Here is an 18,389-nt window from a genome sequence, read left to right as displayed (position 1 = left end):
GGCATTGCAGCAGCTGCGGTGGTATTCGAGGCGCGCTTCGGGCAACTTTTTAAAATGTGACGATTCATAGAATTGCCGGATGATGATCGGTTTTCGATGAAAAAAACAATGCACATTTCGAGGCTTTCATCTTGGATCGACACACATGGCTCTCTCGTTCTATTCTGGTCGATCCGCAGAGCAACAAAGTCGTCGTATATTAAGTACATTATACTTGTATGCGATTGCGTTGCATATACATGCACACATGACGACTGCACGACGGTGACGGCAGGCACTTCTCTCTCCCTCTCACTTTTTCTCTTTCTCCGCGTGCGTGTCACTACGTATACGCGAGAAAATGAAATTAACATATCTTTAATAAAGGCTAGGCAACCTGAATACTCCCCTGAAGCAGGCGCGGAAAAAACAATGCCGTCCCCGCCACCATTCCGTCGCTTCGTCGACGGCGAGCCGCAGACGCGAGCAGACCTACTTATATTTAAACTCATTGTTTTTATTCTTGGCTTGTGAGGCTGCTTTTTTTATTACATTGATAGTTATTGGCTGCCTCGGCGCCTCGAGGCGCAGATAACGCATTTTTCCGCACCTGTGTGTTGCAGGAGGGATCGAAGCCAATCGAGAATATGAAAAAATGGAGCCCCTCCAGTTGTCGCCGCTTAATGGCTAAACGATTATTTATCGATATGAAATTATTTAGTCCGAGGTTTGATATGGGAACAATCTAGAAGTGGGAAAAGTTGTTACATTTTTACGTGTAATTGTTTGGCTTTATGATGCCAATGTCTAATTTCTCGCCGCGCATAGCCCGCAATTGGAGTGAGAGAGAGAGAACGATAATACTAGCAAATTGCCGCGTAGAGAAACAAAAGGAATTTTTGCGCGCAAGTGTGTTATGTAGGTTCTTGACATTTTTTTGTTCGTTACGATAAACACACGTATTTTACATGCGCGAATAATATTTGCTCTCTCTCTCTCTCTCTCGTGGCCCACCAGCAGCGGTAGCATACTTTGCCGTCGTGCTCGGGGCAATTATGTTATCCGCACACGCGTGCGCGGATTTTGCAACTCCAAACTCTACATGTCTCCGCGTACGAAAAAAAAAACGAGTCGGCGCACGTCAGTCATACGTGTGCGTAATAGTCGGTACGGGGATATACATGTATTCTCCATGTGATACGCTTCCGACGTTCCGACGGGAAGCTCATTACTGATGGAAACATATTGTTATGATTAGCGATACCGAGGCTCTCTTGTACTAGCTATGATACGGCAGTGCGGCTAAACCAGCAAGAGAGACGTCGATTTTTTTCTCCTCTTTTTTTTGACACGTACGAGTACGCGATGATTCAAGTCGAGTTTCTCGCTTTAGTTTTTGCGGCGAAAAAAAGTATTATTTTTTTCTTGAAAAATGAGTGGCTGGATTATTAATAAAGTAGGTAATGACAATGGGAAATCATATACCATTCTCATACTTAAGCTGATGAAACATTTGCTTCCCAACTCTTTAACTGATATAGAAAGTCATTGCATTTGCGTTACATTTTTTTTCAATTAATAATTGATAACACTCGCAATGTGCATAACTTTTTCTTTATACACACCGCAACCGTGTTTGAATGTTGCTCGATTTTTATATATTATTAGCGGTTACTCGTAATAGCCAAGTTGAAAATTTCATTAAATCGTAGAATTGCGTACGCGCACGTATGTGGGCCCCACAGCGAGCAAACGAGATCTCTACATTATCTTTGAAATTATATTTTAATTGTGCTCATTCAATGATACAGATTAAGACTAATTATGTTTTTTTATATGTATTCTTGCCGGGGCTTCGTTAGTCGTTACATTACTCCATAATAGACATTGGGAAAGTTTTGTTTTTCATCGATAATCACAGAGATTTCTATCGTGTCGTTTTTTTATGTATTTTGAGTGTCGTAACTTAGAATTACATCAGATTAAAATCTTAATAGACATCTATCAGTTAAAAACGTCGAAAAGCTGTGTCTTCTCGCACCTCTTTAACACAAAACAAAGTATTTTAGAAATTCGATCCCTGTATCGTGTCACCTCTCTCACCGTGTCGAATCATCGTACAATATACTTAATTTTATCGTAGCGCCTGATGCAAGGCAATCCCACCTCGTCCCGCGTATAAAAATCATCGTACTGCATGATCAAAATCAGCCGCAGCTCATCATGCCACGATCTGTATTAGCGGTGGTCGATTCTCCTCGCCTGCTCGACGGGCTAGTCGCCGACGATTCGCCCTCGGAATTGCTGAAGATCGACGTAGGCGCCGCATCGTCGTTCGTGCACAACGACGTTGTGCTTTTGAAAAATTGCCGCCGCCGATACCTCGACGGGGGTAGCAGCAGTTTGGAGCTGCCGCCGCGGCTCGCGGCCAGTCTCAGCAGACGCTGACGATTGGCTTTTCGGTATCGGCGCAGGGATGACTTTGCCGATTGCCGTTGCGATAGGTAAGCGTCCGAGCTGGGCGTACAAGACGACTCCCAGCAGGAACACTCGGACTTGTAGGCTTCCTCCGTCATTTTCTTCACGATCTTCGATTCGCAAAAAAAGCTCGTTTTATCATCGTTACGCGTAGCGCATGAAAATTCTCGTCTAAATAATCATTACTCTGCACAAAAGGAGGACGAGCAAAATCTGCGAGAAGATGACGAGGGCCGTGACGAGATAGCCGACGACGGCGAGCCTCAGCATTACCGCAGCGATCGCCGCGGCGCATCCACCCTGATTCAGAGTCCTCGGATCGATCGGACTGGCAGGGGCGCACGGCACGAGGATCCATTTGGCGCAGCAGCTGTAGGGCACTCCGCGGTCGACTACTGTTTGGAAGTCCATCCGTTGGGTCTGCTCGTCCTCGAGCTCGATGGCTCCATCGTCCACCGCCGCCGCCGGTGGGTAATCGTCTTCTTCCTCGCTGTCGGCGTAGTACATCGTACCGATTTTTTCCTGAAAACACAAGGATATAAAAGAGCGACGAAGATTGGTCAATATCGAAGAGGAGTCTCAAACCTGCCAGTCGACGCCGAACCAATCGCTGTAGGAGGAAAATCCGCAGCACTCGAGATCCAGCTGCAGATCGTCCACGGCCAGCTTGTGGGATGCTTCCTGAGCGTAAAATTTCATGGACATCCTGAAGACCTTTTCGAGGCTCGACGCGTCCGTGTCGACGTGCACGGCTATCAGCACGAGGGTGACGACGTTCAGAGTCACGCAGAGGCACAGCATACAGATCCTGCGGCGCAGCCGATCCTTGGCCGAGTCGTCGTCGTCGTCGTCGCCACAGGAGCTTCGCCGCCGTCTCAGAGCGTAGAGAGTCGCCACGGCCACGGGAAAGCCAAGGCCGACGTCGCAGAAGCTCACGAGGAGGGGCGCCAGAGCACCGGCGAAGCGCACCGGCCGCGAGTCAATCAGCATCTCCAGGCTGAGCAGCAGCAGCCGCTTGATCTCGAGGATCGACAGGCTGAGGGCGGCGCCGTGGCCGAGACGCGTCTCCCAGTCTCTTCGCGGGGATTCACCCTCACCGCCGCACTCGGTGCCGGACGACAGAGGCGAATATTCGGTGGCGTAGTCGCTGTTGTAGCCACTGCAGCAGACTCTCGACTCGACGGCATCGAGGATTGCCATTCATCGGCGGCAACTCGTTGGATCATGACTCGTGGTGGCGAGCTACTTACGGGGCAGAGGTAAAAGGAGAGGCGCATCGTTACACGTGCTCGACGGAGCTTTAATTACTGTTATTATTATTATTTTTTTTGGCATTCTTTCGTAACCACAACAAATCGTTATCGATGACGACACACACATTGACACTCACTGAAAGTCATGCTGCACTTTGGATAAAAATTCATCAATATCGATCGTCACGCAGGACGGCTGCGAAAATAGCTCCTCGGTGTCGATGCTGTATCTATATACGCACTCTTCAGATCACGTTTCTGATATTAGGGCAGTCGCATCAATTTCAATGAATTTTTTATGTAAAAAAATATATAAACAATAATATATAGCCTATAAAATTATGCTATAAACGTATTTACGTATTTTAATCACAGCACGACGATTATTGTACGACCGACCAGAAGTTAAGCCCAAAGCAAATACGATATAGATCGAATGATCTCGAGCGAACTTCAGGCTTATTTTTACAACGGATTGACATTCAGCTTATTGGCCCCGAGCGTTCACACAGCGCGGCGCTCTCTCATGTTAATTCTCATAAGAAAAAATTTAGTTCGAGCGGTCGACTCTGGCATTTTTTCAGGACACGTCCTGCTTTTCCATAAGATTACGTGTAAATGGTGACTGCAGCGGCCCTCTAAGCTCCGCCCAAACGCTCAGAGGGAATAGTATAGATTTTCTTTGACTTTACTGGGTAAATTTAGCAACGGTATCGATTATCAGAACTTTGGGGTATCTAATTATTCTATAGCTGTTGTATAGTTATGATAAACATCTACTATTATTTGAGGTAAAGTCGAGAATAATATCAAAGACTTCTATAAGAATTCCTATGAATTTTACAGAGGGTAGGTGTGCACCTACGACTGTGACAATTACTATTCGCATCTCACATTGATTCGGCTGGCGCGTGACATTAAAAGGAGAAATTTTTATAAAAAAATATTTAATATCTTTTTTTTTAAGTCCAGTGAAACAAAACAATCGTTATAATGTTAAGAGATCAGAATTTAGAAACGGATAAATTTTTCAATGGCCCTTTGTACCATCTAAACAGGAAGAGCTTGATACTAGTCGGTGGCTGGCCTTACCTTAACCCGAGGAAAAGAGAAATCATATGGTGCACTCTCAATTTGGCCATATTTACCGCGTGGGTGCCAGAGGTATAAATAAATTCATTGGCGATTGAATCGTTAAATGTAAGTGATAAATTTTTATCCCGCCAGTTGATTTATATCATTGAAATATTCGATGATACGCAAAAAGTGATCTACTGCACGATGGCGTTCCTGATCTCGTACCTGGCTTTCTGCGCGTCGGTCAATGCTGCCGTAAACCACAACTCGGTGAGCGTATGAAAATATTATGAGCTACTGTAAATGAGTGACACAACAATTTTACAGATGAAGCAAGTACTCGATTCTTTAAAAGACAATTGGAATGATCTACAGAACGACGAAGAGCGAGAGATTTTCGAGAAATACGCGAATTTCGGCAAGATCTTCAGTATTGGCCTGTCGGGTACAAATGCATCCCATTTTTACCTTACTACAATTAAATTGCATACTTTTTCAGCTTGCTATACTGGAAATTTATCGCTGTACTTCGTGTCGCCGCTGATACCGTCGATGCTGCATTTCCGCGCCACGGGCAACTGGACCACGCCCGAGAGAAACTTCGTCGAGGTCGAGTACTTCGTCGACCCGGTCAAGTACTACTGGCACATCTACGTTCACGGGGCACAAGCCGGCACCTGGGTGGTTTGCCTGCTGATGGCCTACGACTCGCTCTTCATCGTACTGGTGCAGCACTGCTGCGGCATGTTTGCCGTTTTGGGGTATGTGATAAAATTGACTTTGGAAAATTCGTAATTGAAAACTAGATAAGAGGATTTCGTTACAGGTACACAATTGGAATGATGGACAAAGAAGTTCATGATCATCGTCACGATCAGCAGTTGGTTGTAGAAAAAATTGAAAAAATTGTGATGTACCATCTTCACTGTCTTAAGTGAGTCTCAGTTGAAATTTCATACTGGGAAAATGTCGAGTCACTATTTGAATCCAATAATTTAAAACCCTCAGATTCGCAAAAAAAATCGAGAATTCCTTCTGCATGCAGATGATACAGCAGATAATGATCAATACAATTATAATAAGCGTATGCGGATCACAAGCCATAAAACTCGCGGACGAGTCTCTGCAGGAATCATTGAGATATTCTTTTCTGGCCGGTACGGCAATTTTTCGTCTGACTATTTTCAATATCTTGGGACAAAGCGTGTACGATCAGAGCCTTCGGGTGCACGACTATTTGTAAGTTTGGACCCTTTTAAAAATGTATGTACAGGCAATTTCGAGGAAATCGTACATGATTTTTATGTCAGAATGTACACCACTTGGTACGAGTACCCAATGGAGACGAGGAAATCATTCATAATCCTTTACAAAAGAAGTGCCAAGCCTTGCAATCTCACGGCTGCTAAGATAGTTTGCCTGAATCTTATCACTCACACGAAGGTATTGGACTCGGTTTGAATAGAAATGTTTACAAATTAATCGATATAATGAATACTTTCAGCTAATGAAAACGGCGATGACTTATTTCATGATGATTATCCAAACGTCGTGAGTTTTTTTATTCATCAAATTCACGAGCACAAGTTCTTGAATGATAATAACAGCTCAGGCATTGTTGTTCAATATTGGGCCGAAGTATTGACTCTACGCTCGTGTTTTGGTTGAATGTAAATATTTGTATGTTGCGGTATTTTTTTGATGATAATAAGTACGAAGACGTTGTTTCCTTGAATAGGAAACTAATTTATCGACTAATTTTTTGTTCCGTATAAATGATATCAATTGATTCGATTGAAGTGCGACGTTTCGTGCAAGAATTTTTCAATAAAATAAAAACCGAATTAAAATTTCAACGAGCTTCTGTAAGGGAAAATGCTGGTTTGCGACCCGAAAAAACGGCTGATGAAAAGCTAATTCTAAAAATATACTTTTCTTATTTTTATAAGTTCTTTAAAAATTATTTAACTTCAAGTAAAACTCATGAAATATAATATAAAATTTTCTATATTTGTCTATAATTGTCTATAATTGTCTATAAATTGTCTAAAAAATATAATATATAAAAATTGTCTATATAAGTAAAAATCAGCTTACTGGGTTACTTGGCTGTAGGTACAATTCATCTTGATCGGGGGTCACTGGTTACTAATTAAACGGGTCAAGATCCTTATCTGCTGTTCTTGACCTAGAGTGGATAGTATACTATTCCATTTAGTGCAGCGTCCGAGAAATTCTATTTTCGGGCCGATAGTATAAAATAAAATAGTATATTACTGCCTTAGGTCGCGAAAAACACAAAATTACATGGAATGTGGAATTAGCTGCTGAGGCAAACCTTTACGAAAAAGGTTTTGTGGAAAAGTTTAAAACTAATGTGAAACGCCATGTTGATTCAGTGCATAATCGTATTACTTACCCGTGTGAATCTTGCGGAAAGACATTTGCACGTAAGATAAGTCTGAAATTACATATCGATTCGGTACACAATCGCATCAATCATCCATGTCACACATGTGGAAAGACATTTTCACAAAAAGGTCATTTAAGAACCCATATCGATTCAGTGCATAATCATATCAATTTTCCATGTCACACGTGCGGAAGACATTTACACAAAAGATTAATGTGAAAACCCACATTGATTCTGTACATAATCATATCAATCACCCCTGTCACACACGTGGAAAGACATTTTCGCAAAAAGGTTATTTGAAATCTCATATTGATTCGGTACACAATCGTATCAATTTTCCATGTCACACATGTGGAAAGACATTTTCACATAAGATTAATCTGAAACGTCATATTGATTCAGTACATAATCAAATCAATCATCCATGTCCCTCATGCAGAAAGACATTTTCACAAAAAAGTAATTTGAAAACCCATATCGATTCAGTGCATAATCGTATCAATTTTCCATGTCACACGTGCGGAAAGACATTTACACAAAAGGGTTATCTGAAAACCCATATTGATTCCGTACATAAAAATCGAAAACCTTATACTTGCGATGTATGCGGAAAGACATTTGCACAAAACATTCAACTGAAAACCCATATCGATTCAGTACATATTAGTATCAATCATCCATGTCGAACGTGTGGAAAGACATTTTCACATAAAGGTTATCTGAAAACCCATATTGATTCAGTACATAACAATCGAAAACCTCACAACTGTGATGTATGCGAAAAGACATTTTCACAAAAAAGTAGTTTGAATACCCACATTGATTCGGTACATAATCGTATCGATCATCCATGTCACATATGCGAAAAGACATTTTCACATAAGATTAATCTGAAACGTCATATTGTTTCAGTACATAATCAAATCAACTATCCATGTCCCTCATTTTCACAAAATAATAATTCGAAAACCCATATTGATTCAGTGCACAATACCTTATAACTGCCATACAGGCGGAAAAATTTCACGAATAAAAGTAACCTGGAAAAATTGGTTCGATACATAAACCTATTACTTATAAAAAATCCATGTTAATTTTGAACATAATATTCAAAACGCTCTTAATTGTAATGCATGAGCATTTGCACAAAAGAGTCGTCTAAAAACTCACAGTGATTGGATGCATAATCGTATCCATCCCACAGGACAAACATTTTCACAAAAAGGTTATCTTAAAGTTCATATTGTATCACACCATGATAATCGAAGACCTTACAACCGTGATGCATGTGGAAGACATTTGCCCATAAGTTTGCTCTGAAAACTCATATTGATTGAGTGCATAATCGTATTTATACTCATCCTCAGTGTAATATTTGCGGAAAGTTATTTGCATAAAAAAGGGTCATCTCAGCATCCATATTGACTTCACAGCATAACGATCGAAAACTTCACAACTGCAATTTATGTGGAAAGGCATTTAAATATAAGCCTGATCTGTAATCCCAATTGATTCCAGAATCAATTCCGCGGATCCACGCATAACTCTATTTCCTATTCTTATGACTTTTTTGGAAAGACATTAAGAAGCAAAAAATATCCCAAGTTGTATATTGATTCGGTGTATCATCATATTAATCGTCCGTGTAACAGTTGTGGAAGGTCATTTGAAATAAGAACCATTTGAAGAGGCATATCAATTCAATGCATAAGAATCAATATAGAAAGATGTTTCCACCAAAGTTTTAAATGCAACATCATATTGATTGGATATAATATCGTTACTTATCCATGTGACATCTAATGAATATCATAATGTCAAGAAAATCTGTTTTAAAAATCCACATCGATTTGGTGCACAGAAGAATATACATCGTATAATAATTTCAAGAAAATATGTAACAAATTATAATTGATTACAAGTTAATATAGTCATATTAATCTTTTTTTTATAATTTTGGTTTGTTTTCATTGAATCAATTGAAATTGAACTATTTAAAAAATAAAATTTAGTCATGTCTAGAGTACATTAAGAAAATTTCAAAGTTACTAGAATATGTCACTACAATATTCCATTCAATGGTTTTAGATTTAATAACATAATTTTGAAAATCAAAATTCTGGCAAATTGATGGTTCGTTTTCAGTAGTTTCAGTGAAAGCGAAATATATTGTATTTCGGGATAATAATTTGTTGTCAAAAATAGGAAAAAAGGGAAATTTTTATAAAGTTTTAGTAATGTAAAATATTCTAATTATAATAACTTTAATGCAATACACAACAGTAATAACATGCTTATAGTATAAAAAATATACAATCGAGTCGGTATAATAAATAATAATAATAATAATTAAAGGTGCTAGTGAAAAATTACAATGTACAGCTCATTAATTGATAATAATTGACTAAATAACAGCTAGACTACAAATATATGTAACCGTTCCACCTCTAACGCAACATGTTTTTTTATACAAAAATTTATATCGTCGTTCAAAATCACTCGTCCCGTATATCGCGGGAATGCAAATCGATCTCGGAAATAAAAGCGCACGCGTCGGCGCGCTCTTTCTCTCCTGCCGATCAGTCGTAATGAAATTTGTAAATGTTGACGTGGGACTTTTTCCTGCCGAACATCCAGTAGGCGAGGAAGGGAAACTTCTCGGTGAGGAAGATGGCCAGTCGCATCTGCGAGTTGAAGAAGCCGCGGAAGAACCAGGACCACCAGTAGGCCCGATGCATGAGGTAGCGATGCACCCAGGTCTGCATGCGCAGCATGAAGCGGCTGTAGGCGGGCATGCCCGCGACGTCGATCGTCACCGAGTGATTGTTGTTGGTCGCCGCCGAGACGGCGAGCTGCATCGTGAAGGCCGTGTAGGCCTGCGGGTCGAGATGGGGATTCACGGGCCACAAGCCCTCGAGCAGTACCTTGCCCATGGCCTCGAAGTTCTTGTTGCGATTGGCGAAGCAGGGCAGAAAGACGTGGTCGAGCAGGCGCCGGCAGAGAGCTCGGCACTCTTCCACGGTGCCATTGCACAGGTTGTATCTGTAACGGGTAAGTAGGCGCACGAATTAACGCGGAGATGAAAGAAAAAAACAACGACGGTAGGTAGCGGCGAAATTTTTAATAAGTGGCTTGGAAAATTATTTCTTGGAAGTATATAGCTAGAGCTAGCGAGAACAGTAAAAATCCAATTGGCTAAAACTATAACTGCAGTCCAGGCAGAAGCGGAGAGAAAGCTCCCGGTTGTGTGCGCATTATAATGGCTTTTCGCGGATATATGCGCGCTCGCTCGTTCGCTCGCGTGAAAGCGTCGTCCGCGCGCGATCTATGGTTAACGAAAAAAAGCAAGCAAGCCAGAAAGGTAAAAAAAGAAAAACGACGATCGAAGGAAGAGTATATCAAAGTAGCAATCATGTATTTTGTTTATATACCTCTCGTCCATGCCGAGCAATTGTCCGATGACGCGCCAGAAGTGTATGAGGCCGTCGAGCTCGGCCTCGGTGGTCTTGACGCCGAGCTCGTCGCCGCTGAGCAACGTGAAGCCGATGAAGCCGAACTGCGTCAGGGCCATGTCGAGCTGGGTGATGCGGCCCAGGCCGGCCTCGGAGCTGCGCCGCGACACGATGCAGTGCTTCTTGCGCACATTGTGCAGCGACTTGAAGAATCTGAGTAAAAAATTTTGGATGAAAAATTATATAGATACTGATTCGAGCTCTTCTTGGCACTCACTCGTTCTGCTGTATCGGGTCCTTCTCGTACCAGACGAAGGTGTGCAGTATGGTCGATACGTAGCGGCGAAACGCCGTGCACGGCGTCCCGCTTTGTCGCGTGTAGATGAGTATGTCGAGGATCGAGGGCACCGCCAATAAAGTGAGCAAGCCCGAGAGCTTGGCCACCATCATGCTGAAGACATTGTTGTAGAAGGCCTGCTGGCCCAGTCGGAACTTGGTCGCGTCGAAGTAGTCGGGCAACTTGAGCTCGTCGGACTCGCTGTCCGCGGGACAGGTTGCACCCTCCTTCAGCAGGATACGGAGTCTATCGTCCACGGCTGCGTCGAAACAAAAAATGATCGATAAGTTTACGAAGCAGATCGTTTACATAGAACGTAGTCGTAAAAATATCACGCAGCCCGCGTAAATTGTATTGAGCGAGCTTACACGCATGAAAAGTTCAACAGCTCAATGCAAGCTCTTCGCCTTTTCCATATGAGAACGTTTTTAAACTTGTGAACAAGGATAACTTTTTTTAAACGATTCAGTTTATAATTTTTTTTTAGTCATTCATAAATTGTCATTTATATTTTTGTGATGATTTTGAATTTTTTTTATCTATTAACACTTCGTAGAGATTTATTTTCGAATTATTTTCTATAATTTTAAAACTTTTGATATTGTTTGACTGTGATAATCTTGAAACGAAAATCCCTTGTAAATGCTACTACACAATGTAACTTATAAGACTTTCGCATTTGCTACAATACCTAACTAATTCAAAAAAACAATTGCAGAGCAACATTTAAAAATGTTGCAGTCTTAAAAAAAACTTGCCTATCAACTAATTACAATTTTGTAATCGTCGCGTTTTTTGTTATGCCAGAAAGACAGAGAGAGAGAGAGAGAGAGAAGTCCAATATAATTATGGGCATAATCATTAAAAAATTACCGTTAATTGTTTAGATTATCTTTCTTTGAAAAAATGGCGTGTACTCGACTAAGATTACGTTGAAACTAGCTCAGTTCTCCGATTGATTTCCATTTGTACGTTGAAGCAAACATGTCAGTACGAAATTTTAAAAGGCTTTGCTCATATTCGTTGCTTATATTCGTTGCTTGTATTATATTGCTTTTATTGTTCAATAATTATTCAGTGGTGGTATCTTCGACCGAATCGTACTTGAAAGAGCGCGAACGACTGATCGAAGCCGAAAGAAAGCTACGTTTCGGTCATGACGTTGATTTGACGTCGGACGAGATGACAGCCAACAAGTGTCTGATGAGAGCCAAAACGGTGGAAATCGGCAAAGGTGAGTGCGCGAAAATTCGTGCATACAATCTAGAAAAATCGTCCGATGTACTCTTTTTTGGCGAGAACTGCAGCTTTCCAACATCCCGAGGACTTTTTACCGGCGCAGAATTTCTTACTGGCGCGCGAAAAAATCAAGCTGTCTCGAGTCTTTGAGATCCTGCGTAAAATGCCGAAGGGTGGTTTATTTCACGCACACGGTCTGTCCATTCTGTCGATCGACAAAGTCCTCGAATACACACGCTTACCGAATCTCTACGTCTGCGTGAGCGGCGACAGACTTCGATTTCGATTCTCGAGGAGCCGACCAGCAAGCGATGACCGGTGCCGAGCCTGGGCCTCGATGGAGGAACAGAGGCGAAAAAATCCGAATTTTGACGAGGAATTGAAGCGGAAACTAAGGCTCGATCCGGCGACGACGAAGAGTCGTGAAGTTGGTCACGTCAATCGCGTTTGGAAATATTTCAGCTCGTTATTCCATGCGATTGACGCTATTGCCAACTACAAGTGAGTTGAGTAAAATCAAACTTTTTTATATCTTATTGGCTTGTTTTTTCGCAGGCTAGTTTACGAGAAATTCATGTACGAAGCTTTGCAGGAGCTGCACGACGACAATATCATGTTTTTGGAGCTGAGAAATGCTCTCGTTCCTCTATATGACCTCGAAGGTACGACCTACACCCGGGAGGATACTACAAGAATATTACTGAAAGTCGTTAAGCGGTAATTAGCTGAAATCGTTTAACGTAAACTACCGATTTATTGGCCATTTTATTTGCTTTCGTTTTAGATTCTGCGCAAATAATCCCTCGTTTTTGGGAGTCAAGCTCATTGTTGCACATTCGAAAAAAGCTTCGGTTGAGGAGTTGAAAAGCAAGATCGAAGATTACAGGCGAATCAAGGCTGCTTTTCCGGAATTGATAATCGGTTTCGATCTAGTCAGTCAGGAGGACGCACATCACTCGCTGCTAGACTACGGAAACGCGTTGGAGAGCATCAAGAACGAGACAGACTTCTTTTTTCACGCGGGCGAGACCAATTGGTACGGCAGCCGCTCGGACAATAATCTCTATGATGCCATCGCTCTCAATACCAGGAGGATCGGTCACGGGTGCGTTTTTTATATATCACAGATAATTTCAGAAACAAATCGTCTAATTGATTTTTGTTTTGCTTAAGTTATGCCCTGATCAAGCATCCAAAATTAATGGAGATCGTAAAAAAGAAGAAGATCGTCGTCGAGGTCAGTCCGATCTCGAATCAAGTGCTCAAGCTCGTGGCGGACATGCGCAATCATCCGGCCGCTCACTTCTTCGCCATGAATCTGCCCGTGGTGATAACGAGCGACGACCCGGCTCTCTGGGGTGCCTCGGGTTTGAGCTACGACTTTTACGAGGCGTTCGTTGGTATAATGTCAAGCGAGGCCGATCTCAGGGCGCTGAAGCAGTTGGCTCTGAATTCGATCAAGTACGGCAGCCTCAACGAACAGGAAAGGACTAGGGCGTTTCAGATATTTAACCGCGAGTGGATAAAGTTTGTTGTGGAATTGACTAATAGTTCATTGTGTGCAGATGAGTGATATTTAAATTGTATTTGGGTTATTGTACATAGAAATCGATTTATTTTTAGCCAAATTTTACTTCATTGCACTTGAACGTGACGCGTCTTTGACTTTAAAAATTCGTCCCAATTATTAAAAAATGAAGTTTGAGCAAGTTAAAAAGAGAAAATTTAGCGTGCGACGTTATTAAAATTAGACTTTAGTGAATTTTAAATGTTGAAGTCCTGTTTTTGGATACTATAAAATTAGATGAAAAAAAAAACACAACTTTACAGAACGTCAAAAGTAAACTTCAATTCTAGGAATTTTACTTCGCAGCGCTGTTCTGAAAGCGGCTGCATTTTTGTTCTTACTTTTTGTTAGACAAAAATGACATAATCGCCGACCGATGATCTTTTTTCTCGCGATTATTATGAAACGGAATTCGAAAGCCTCCGCCACGCGAATCTTCGCTTTGCATAGGGTTTGGTCCAGATACGCTTGGATTATTGGCAAAAAATACCGGTTCTCTCTTACATTTATAGCCGAGTTGATTTCGAATTTAATAAATGGGAATCTAGAATCCGAATAAGTTATTCTCAAGGTTTGGACGGACGCGCGCACCGGACGCACCGGACACACGAAGAAAAGGAAGATTCTTCAAAGCTTCGATATAACGCGAAGTTGCAACAGAAATTTGTGAGTGAGTACGTTTCGCGAGTTATCTATTCAAATCGCATCGGGGCGGGGAAAAACAATAGCGAGGCACACCGTACTTTTACGAGCACGAGAGACAACGAGCTCTATCTATGTAGATTTTTTTTCTACTCGACGTGTCACTTCACGCTTTCTACCTTTTCTCGATTATTATGGTTTCAGGTGAAATGATTTTATTATTATTTTTTTCTTTTCTTTTTTTTCCTTCGAATCTCTCGCACAGCAAAATTAGTTTTTCAAACAAATCGTTACGATGACGTACGTACATCCTATTACGACTTTTCAGGGGCACGGTAAAGGATCGTGATCGGCTCGGCGCAGCATAATTAAATCTCCGCAATTTACTCGGTAACGATGTCGGGCTTATTACAGTCGTAGCTCCGAACTATGTTTCGCCATTTTTTGAGATACGAAATTGCGCGCAATGTGGTCTCCACTGGTCATTTTTCGATCTCAATAATAATAAAAAAAAATGATTTCTTTCGATGAAAGTAAGAGCGCTGCTGCAGTAGAGCATGGCTCGGTACATAGCGATTTCCAACACTGCTACGTTGATTGGCATTGTTAGAACGAAAAAAAAAAATACACACAACAAGAACGAGAGTCGGGCGCGTGAAAAAACCGCGAGGAAGAAAGCGTGATCGGTGCAGCAAGCTGCAGCTGCAGTCAGTGTGTCCGTGTGCGGCAGCATCAGTGCAGTCATCGGTGCGTAACCGGCATGAATGCTTGTGTGTTATATATAGGTAAGCCGCGCGCGCAAGTAAGCCGAGGCCGCCAATACAGACGCACAGTTTAATTATTGGATGTGTGTGTACTTGGCTATATATATATGCGTGTCTATATAATAGAGGTGTCAGGCTAAGTGCAGCTGTACACAAAACCGAAGTGTGCTCCTCATCTATGCGCGACTTTACGTTATGTATGTTGTCACTTATTTGAGAGAATACGAGAAGACAGTCGCGGTCGTCGTTCCTATATATATATTTTGCGTAAGCCGAGTAGCCGCGCTCGGAGCTCGCGGGGCTTGACACAGCTCGCGCGGACGTTAATACAATGAGCACATAATATTGGGAAAACGTCGCGTCGCGCCGCGTGCCGCTATAAACATGTGACAATTCGATACTTTTTTACGGTTTTTTGTTTTTGTTTTATATGCATACTCGTTACAATATGTGTGGCAAACGAAGTATGTATTTTAAAAACTTCACGGCTGCAAAAGGCTTTTATGTTTCTTGGGCGAAAGAAAGACGATCACGAGACAACGTGGATGCATCCATATAGGTAGGCTTTATACCCATTAGCGTAGGCGCGTTAATTTTATCTCTTCATTCGCCAATGTGTACCAGCTCTCGAGCACACGAACAACTATTATTATACAGTATGACAGGTAGGAAAAACGGCACGAGCAGAAGATCTCCCTTCTAGCTTACCGATTTTTACTCATAATACTTCATGTGTACACGCACAAAAGCACGGTGAGCTGTGTAGATCAACGCCAATTTCGAATCGAGAGTAGACGAATTTCACTTTTTGATGATATGCGCGCAAAAAGGCACAGAAACGGATTTTGATTCAAGAGCAGCAGTGAGAGAGCTCGAGATTACGTTTAATAAAGCACGTATAGCTCCGGAATACATTCGCGCACATACATACACATACGAGCGATGCTTGTATTATTAAACGGCCGAGAAAGAGAGAAAATTACGAAATTATGACTTACGCATGTATACGCGCTTTACTTCAACTCTCGCAAAGTGTGCTTCTCGTCTTTTGAAAGAAACTACTACATTTTTGCACGTAGATCCGCGACTCCCACGAGACAACGCGCCGGAGGGTCTTTAATAAAAATAATGTATGTATCAGTTTTTTTCGTCGGATAACGGGTGCGTATTATACTTTTGTCGGTAACAAAATCAAAAGGTGTCCGAGAAATTGGTGAATAGCGTAAAATTATGCAACTCTGTCAATGAAAAAACCTGATTCCCTCGCCGCGGGTATATATAATTTATCCGACATACCGATTGTGCAACTTTGTACATTTTCTGTCGCGCGGACGCAGAACTTGAGAAAAAGAAGTTTCAAGCGAGAGGCTGCGGTGCGCACATTGCTGCCGGGCGCAGATGACATTTCGATGGGTGCGTATAATCGACCTACATTACATCGGCGTGCATATACGCGCCTTGTATACCATGTGCGCGAAGTAAAGTAACAAACGGAGATCGCTCGGAGAGAAAAAGAGAGAGATGAATGATCGACGGGGACTTACCGCTCGAATCGCAATTATTTTCGATCTCGGCAACCTTGATCGACTCGTTGATTTTGAAATTCGACGGAGCCATAATTGTCGCAAAGTATGTTAATGTATCACAGAAAGATTCAACAGATATATTCTTTGAGCTTTAACAAAAAAAAAAAAAATTTAATCATAACAAACAACTGAAACAGTCTAAGAAGATCACATCACACGCGAGAAAAACGAGTACTCGACGATGATTGTGTACATACACGAGGCCCCGTCGCGCGCGATGTACGTTGTGAGGCCCGCGCGCAACTACTACTATATACTACATACTACAACAACTGCTTCGGCTGCTGCTGCTGCTGCTGCTGCTGCTGTTGCAGAGAGGAGAAAGGTACACACGTACACACGTACACATGGGCGAGCTGAGACCGCGAGAGGCCAATAATATAAGAGCTACATTGCTCCCGAGGATCTCTGCTTCGTTGACTTCTCTCACTCTCCTCGTGCTCATGTGTATGTGTGTGTGTATGTATACCAGCTCCCTCCAGCTGGTCTTTTATTACACATAGTGATTTTATACATATGGGGAGCTCAGCTGTGTGTGAACTATTCATAGACTCGCGCTTTTTCCATCGCGCGGTGGCTGCTTTTTTCTATTAATAAGCATCGATCGGTAAGAGATCGATACTGTACGCGGGCGTTACCGATCTCGCGCTCTTCGAGTATAAGATTCCTCTTTTTTTTTGCGCGCGCGACCGCCCGCTCGCTTGTTTGAGAGAGAAAGCTATTGCTTGACTTTGACACCTCTCTTCCTCGGCACGAGTTTCGAGAGAGAGAGAGAGAGAGAGAGAGAGAGAAGAAAAAAATTCTCTGTTTGCTCGGTGCGAATTGCCGAGGTGCACCGAGTAAACACACACATACAGGGACGAGAGCGAGCATGCATACAATTCTTCATTATATGCAGACAATTTCACTTTGGCGGCGAGCGCGCGAGGAGAGAAAAAAAAACCATGCACCAATATTTTACGACGTGCCCACATACACACTGCAGCTTTGAGCGAGTGCAGTGCTCTATTAAATTTTTTATCTCTCGCATATGAAGTACGAAAGGCGAAGAGCGATGTATGTATTTATTCGCGCGCCATAACTATATAACGTATGTGTGGGATGTGTAATTGCGTTACGTACCTGCGTGAAAGTCCATTGTTAGAATCGCGGCAATTCCAATCCATGACGATCGCGACTCTGGCGACGAGTTTTATTATATTTCGGAGCTGAATCGCTCTCGGGCAGTTAATATTGATTATTTACATTATATTCTTCGGAGCGAGACGAGGGCACGAGTAATGTCCGCGCCATGACGTTACACATTTTCACCGTAGTAGACACGGGAGCACAAAAACGGCACAAATCCGCACGGTCACTCGACTTTTACACACGCGTACGGCGGCAAAATTTCACTCGCGTTCGCTAATTTTCTTTCGGAAATTGGACGAAAAATCTGTGCGCGCGTCGTCTCGTATCCGCCAGCTCCTGCTGCAGCTGCATAGACCACTACTGCACGGGCGAAAGCGCCGTCGTCGTCATCGTCGTCGTCGTCGTCTCGGCACATATGTGCGGAGGAGCGGGAAACTTGGAACGAAAGGGAAAGCTGCGGTGGATGCC

General features: G+C 42.4%; 3 protein-coding genes across 4 annotated transcripts; 1 reads left to right on the top strand and 2 right to left on the bottom strand.

The window, feature by feature from the left end:
• Positions 1-2,186: 2,186 nt before the first annotated feature.
• On the bottom strand, positions 2,187-3,657 carry LOC106652180. Its single transcript, XM_014370974.1, has 3 exons — positions 3,043-3,657; positions 2,644-2,979; positions 2,187-2,567 (listed from the first exon to the last, which is right to left on the bottom strand). Exons 1-3 carry the CDS (start codon positions 3,655-3,657, stop codon positions 2,187-2,189), a joined length of 1,332 nt encoding a protein of 443 aa, XP_014226460.1.
• A 1,046-nt stretch (positions 3,658-4,703) lies between these two features.
• LOC106652179 lies at positions 4,704-6,342 on the top strand. The gene is made up of 8 exons (XM_014370973.1): positions 4,704-4,874; positions 4,938-5,057; positions 5,115-5,232; positions 5,287-5,578; positions 5,614-5,721; positions 5,796-6,026; positions 6,098-6,230; positions 6,292-6,342. The coding sequence occupies exons 1-8, from the start codon at positions 4,704-4,706 to the stop codon at positions 6,340-6,342; spliced, it is 1,224 nt and encodes a 407-aa protein (XP_014226459.1).
• A 3,189-nt stretch (positions 6,343-9,531) lies between these two features.
• On the bottom strand, positions 9,532-18,237 carry LOC106652251. 2 transcript variants are annotated; one of them, XM_014371086.2, is made up of 5 exons: positions 16,988-17,055; positions 16,749-16,879; positions 10,933-11,251; positions 10,635-10,868; positions 9,532-10,245 (listed from the first exon to the last, which is right to left on the bottom strand). In XM_014371086.2, the coding sequence occupies exons 2-5, from the start codon at positions 16,819-16,821 to the stop codon at positions 9,783-9,785; spliced, it is 1,089 nt and encodes a 362-aa protein (XP_014226572.1). In that variant the 5' UTR covers positions 16,822-16,879; positions 16,988-17,055; the 3' UTR covers positions 9,532-9,782. The 2 variants fall into 2 exon arrangements, with proteins under 2 accessions (XP_014226572.1, XP_014226573.1); XM_014371087.2 differs by lacking the exons at positions 16,749-16,879; positions 16,988-17,055 and adding an exon at positions 17,913-18,237.
• Between the last annotated feature and the right edge of the window lie 152 nt (positions 18,238-18,389).

This window comes from Trichogramma pretiosum, unplaced genomic scaffold, assembly GCF_000599845.2.
Source record: "Trichogramma pretiosum strain Unisexual culture from Peru unplaced genomic scaffold, Tpre_2.0 scaffold18, whole genome shotgun sequence".
Taxonomy (NCBI): Eukaryota; Metazoa; Arthropoda; class Insecta; order Hymenoptera; family Trichogrammatidae; genus Trichogramma; species Trichogramma pretiosum.
This window is presented reverse-complemented; position numbering and strand designations above follow the sequence as displayed.

Bases quoted from the DNA above. Each gene is read 5' to 3' on its own strand.
- LOC106652180 (XM_014370974.1), bottom strand. From the start codon at position 3,657: ATGGCAATCCTCGATGCCGTCGAGTCGAGAGTCTGCTGCAGTGGCTAC. The intron at 2,980-3,042 runs GTTTGAGACTCC...TTGTGTTTTCAG, and splicing joins GGTTCGGCGTCGACTGGCAG to GAAAAAATCGGTACGATGTA. The intron at 2,568-2,643 runs GTAATGATTATT...TGCGAATCGAAG, and splicing joins TCGTCCTCCTTTTGTGCAGA to ATCGTGAAGAAAATGACGGA.
- LOC106652179 (XM_014370973.1), top strand. From the start codon at position 4,704: ATGTTAAGAGATCAGAATTTAGAAACGGATAAATTTTTCAATGGCCCT. The intron at 5,233-5,286 runs GTACAAATGCAT...ATACTTTTTCAG, and splicing joins CTTCAGTATTGGCCTGTCGG to CTTGCTATACTGGAAATTTA. The intron at 6,231-6,291 runs GTATTGGACTCG...GAATACTTTCAG, and splicing joins ATCTTATCACTCACACGAAG to CTAATGAAAACGGCGATGAC.
- LOC106652251 (XM_014371086.2), bottom strand. From the start codon at position 16,821: ATGGCTCCGTCGAATTTCAAAATCAACGAGTCGATCAAGGTTGCCGAG. The intron at 11,252-16,748 runs GTAAGTCCCCGT...GTTTCGACGCAG, and splicing joins AAATAATTGCGATTCGAGCG to CCGTGGACGATAGACTCCGT. The intron at 10,246-10,634 runs GTATATAAACAA...TACCCGTTACAG, and splicing joins TTGCTCGGCATGGACGAGAG to ATACAACCTGTGCAATGGCA.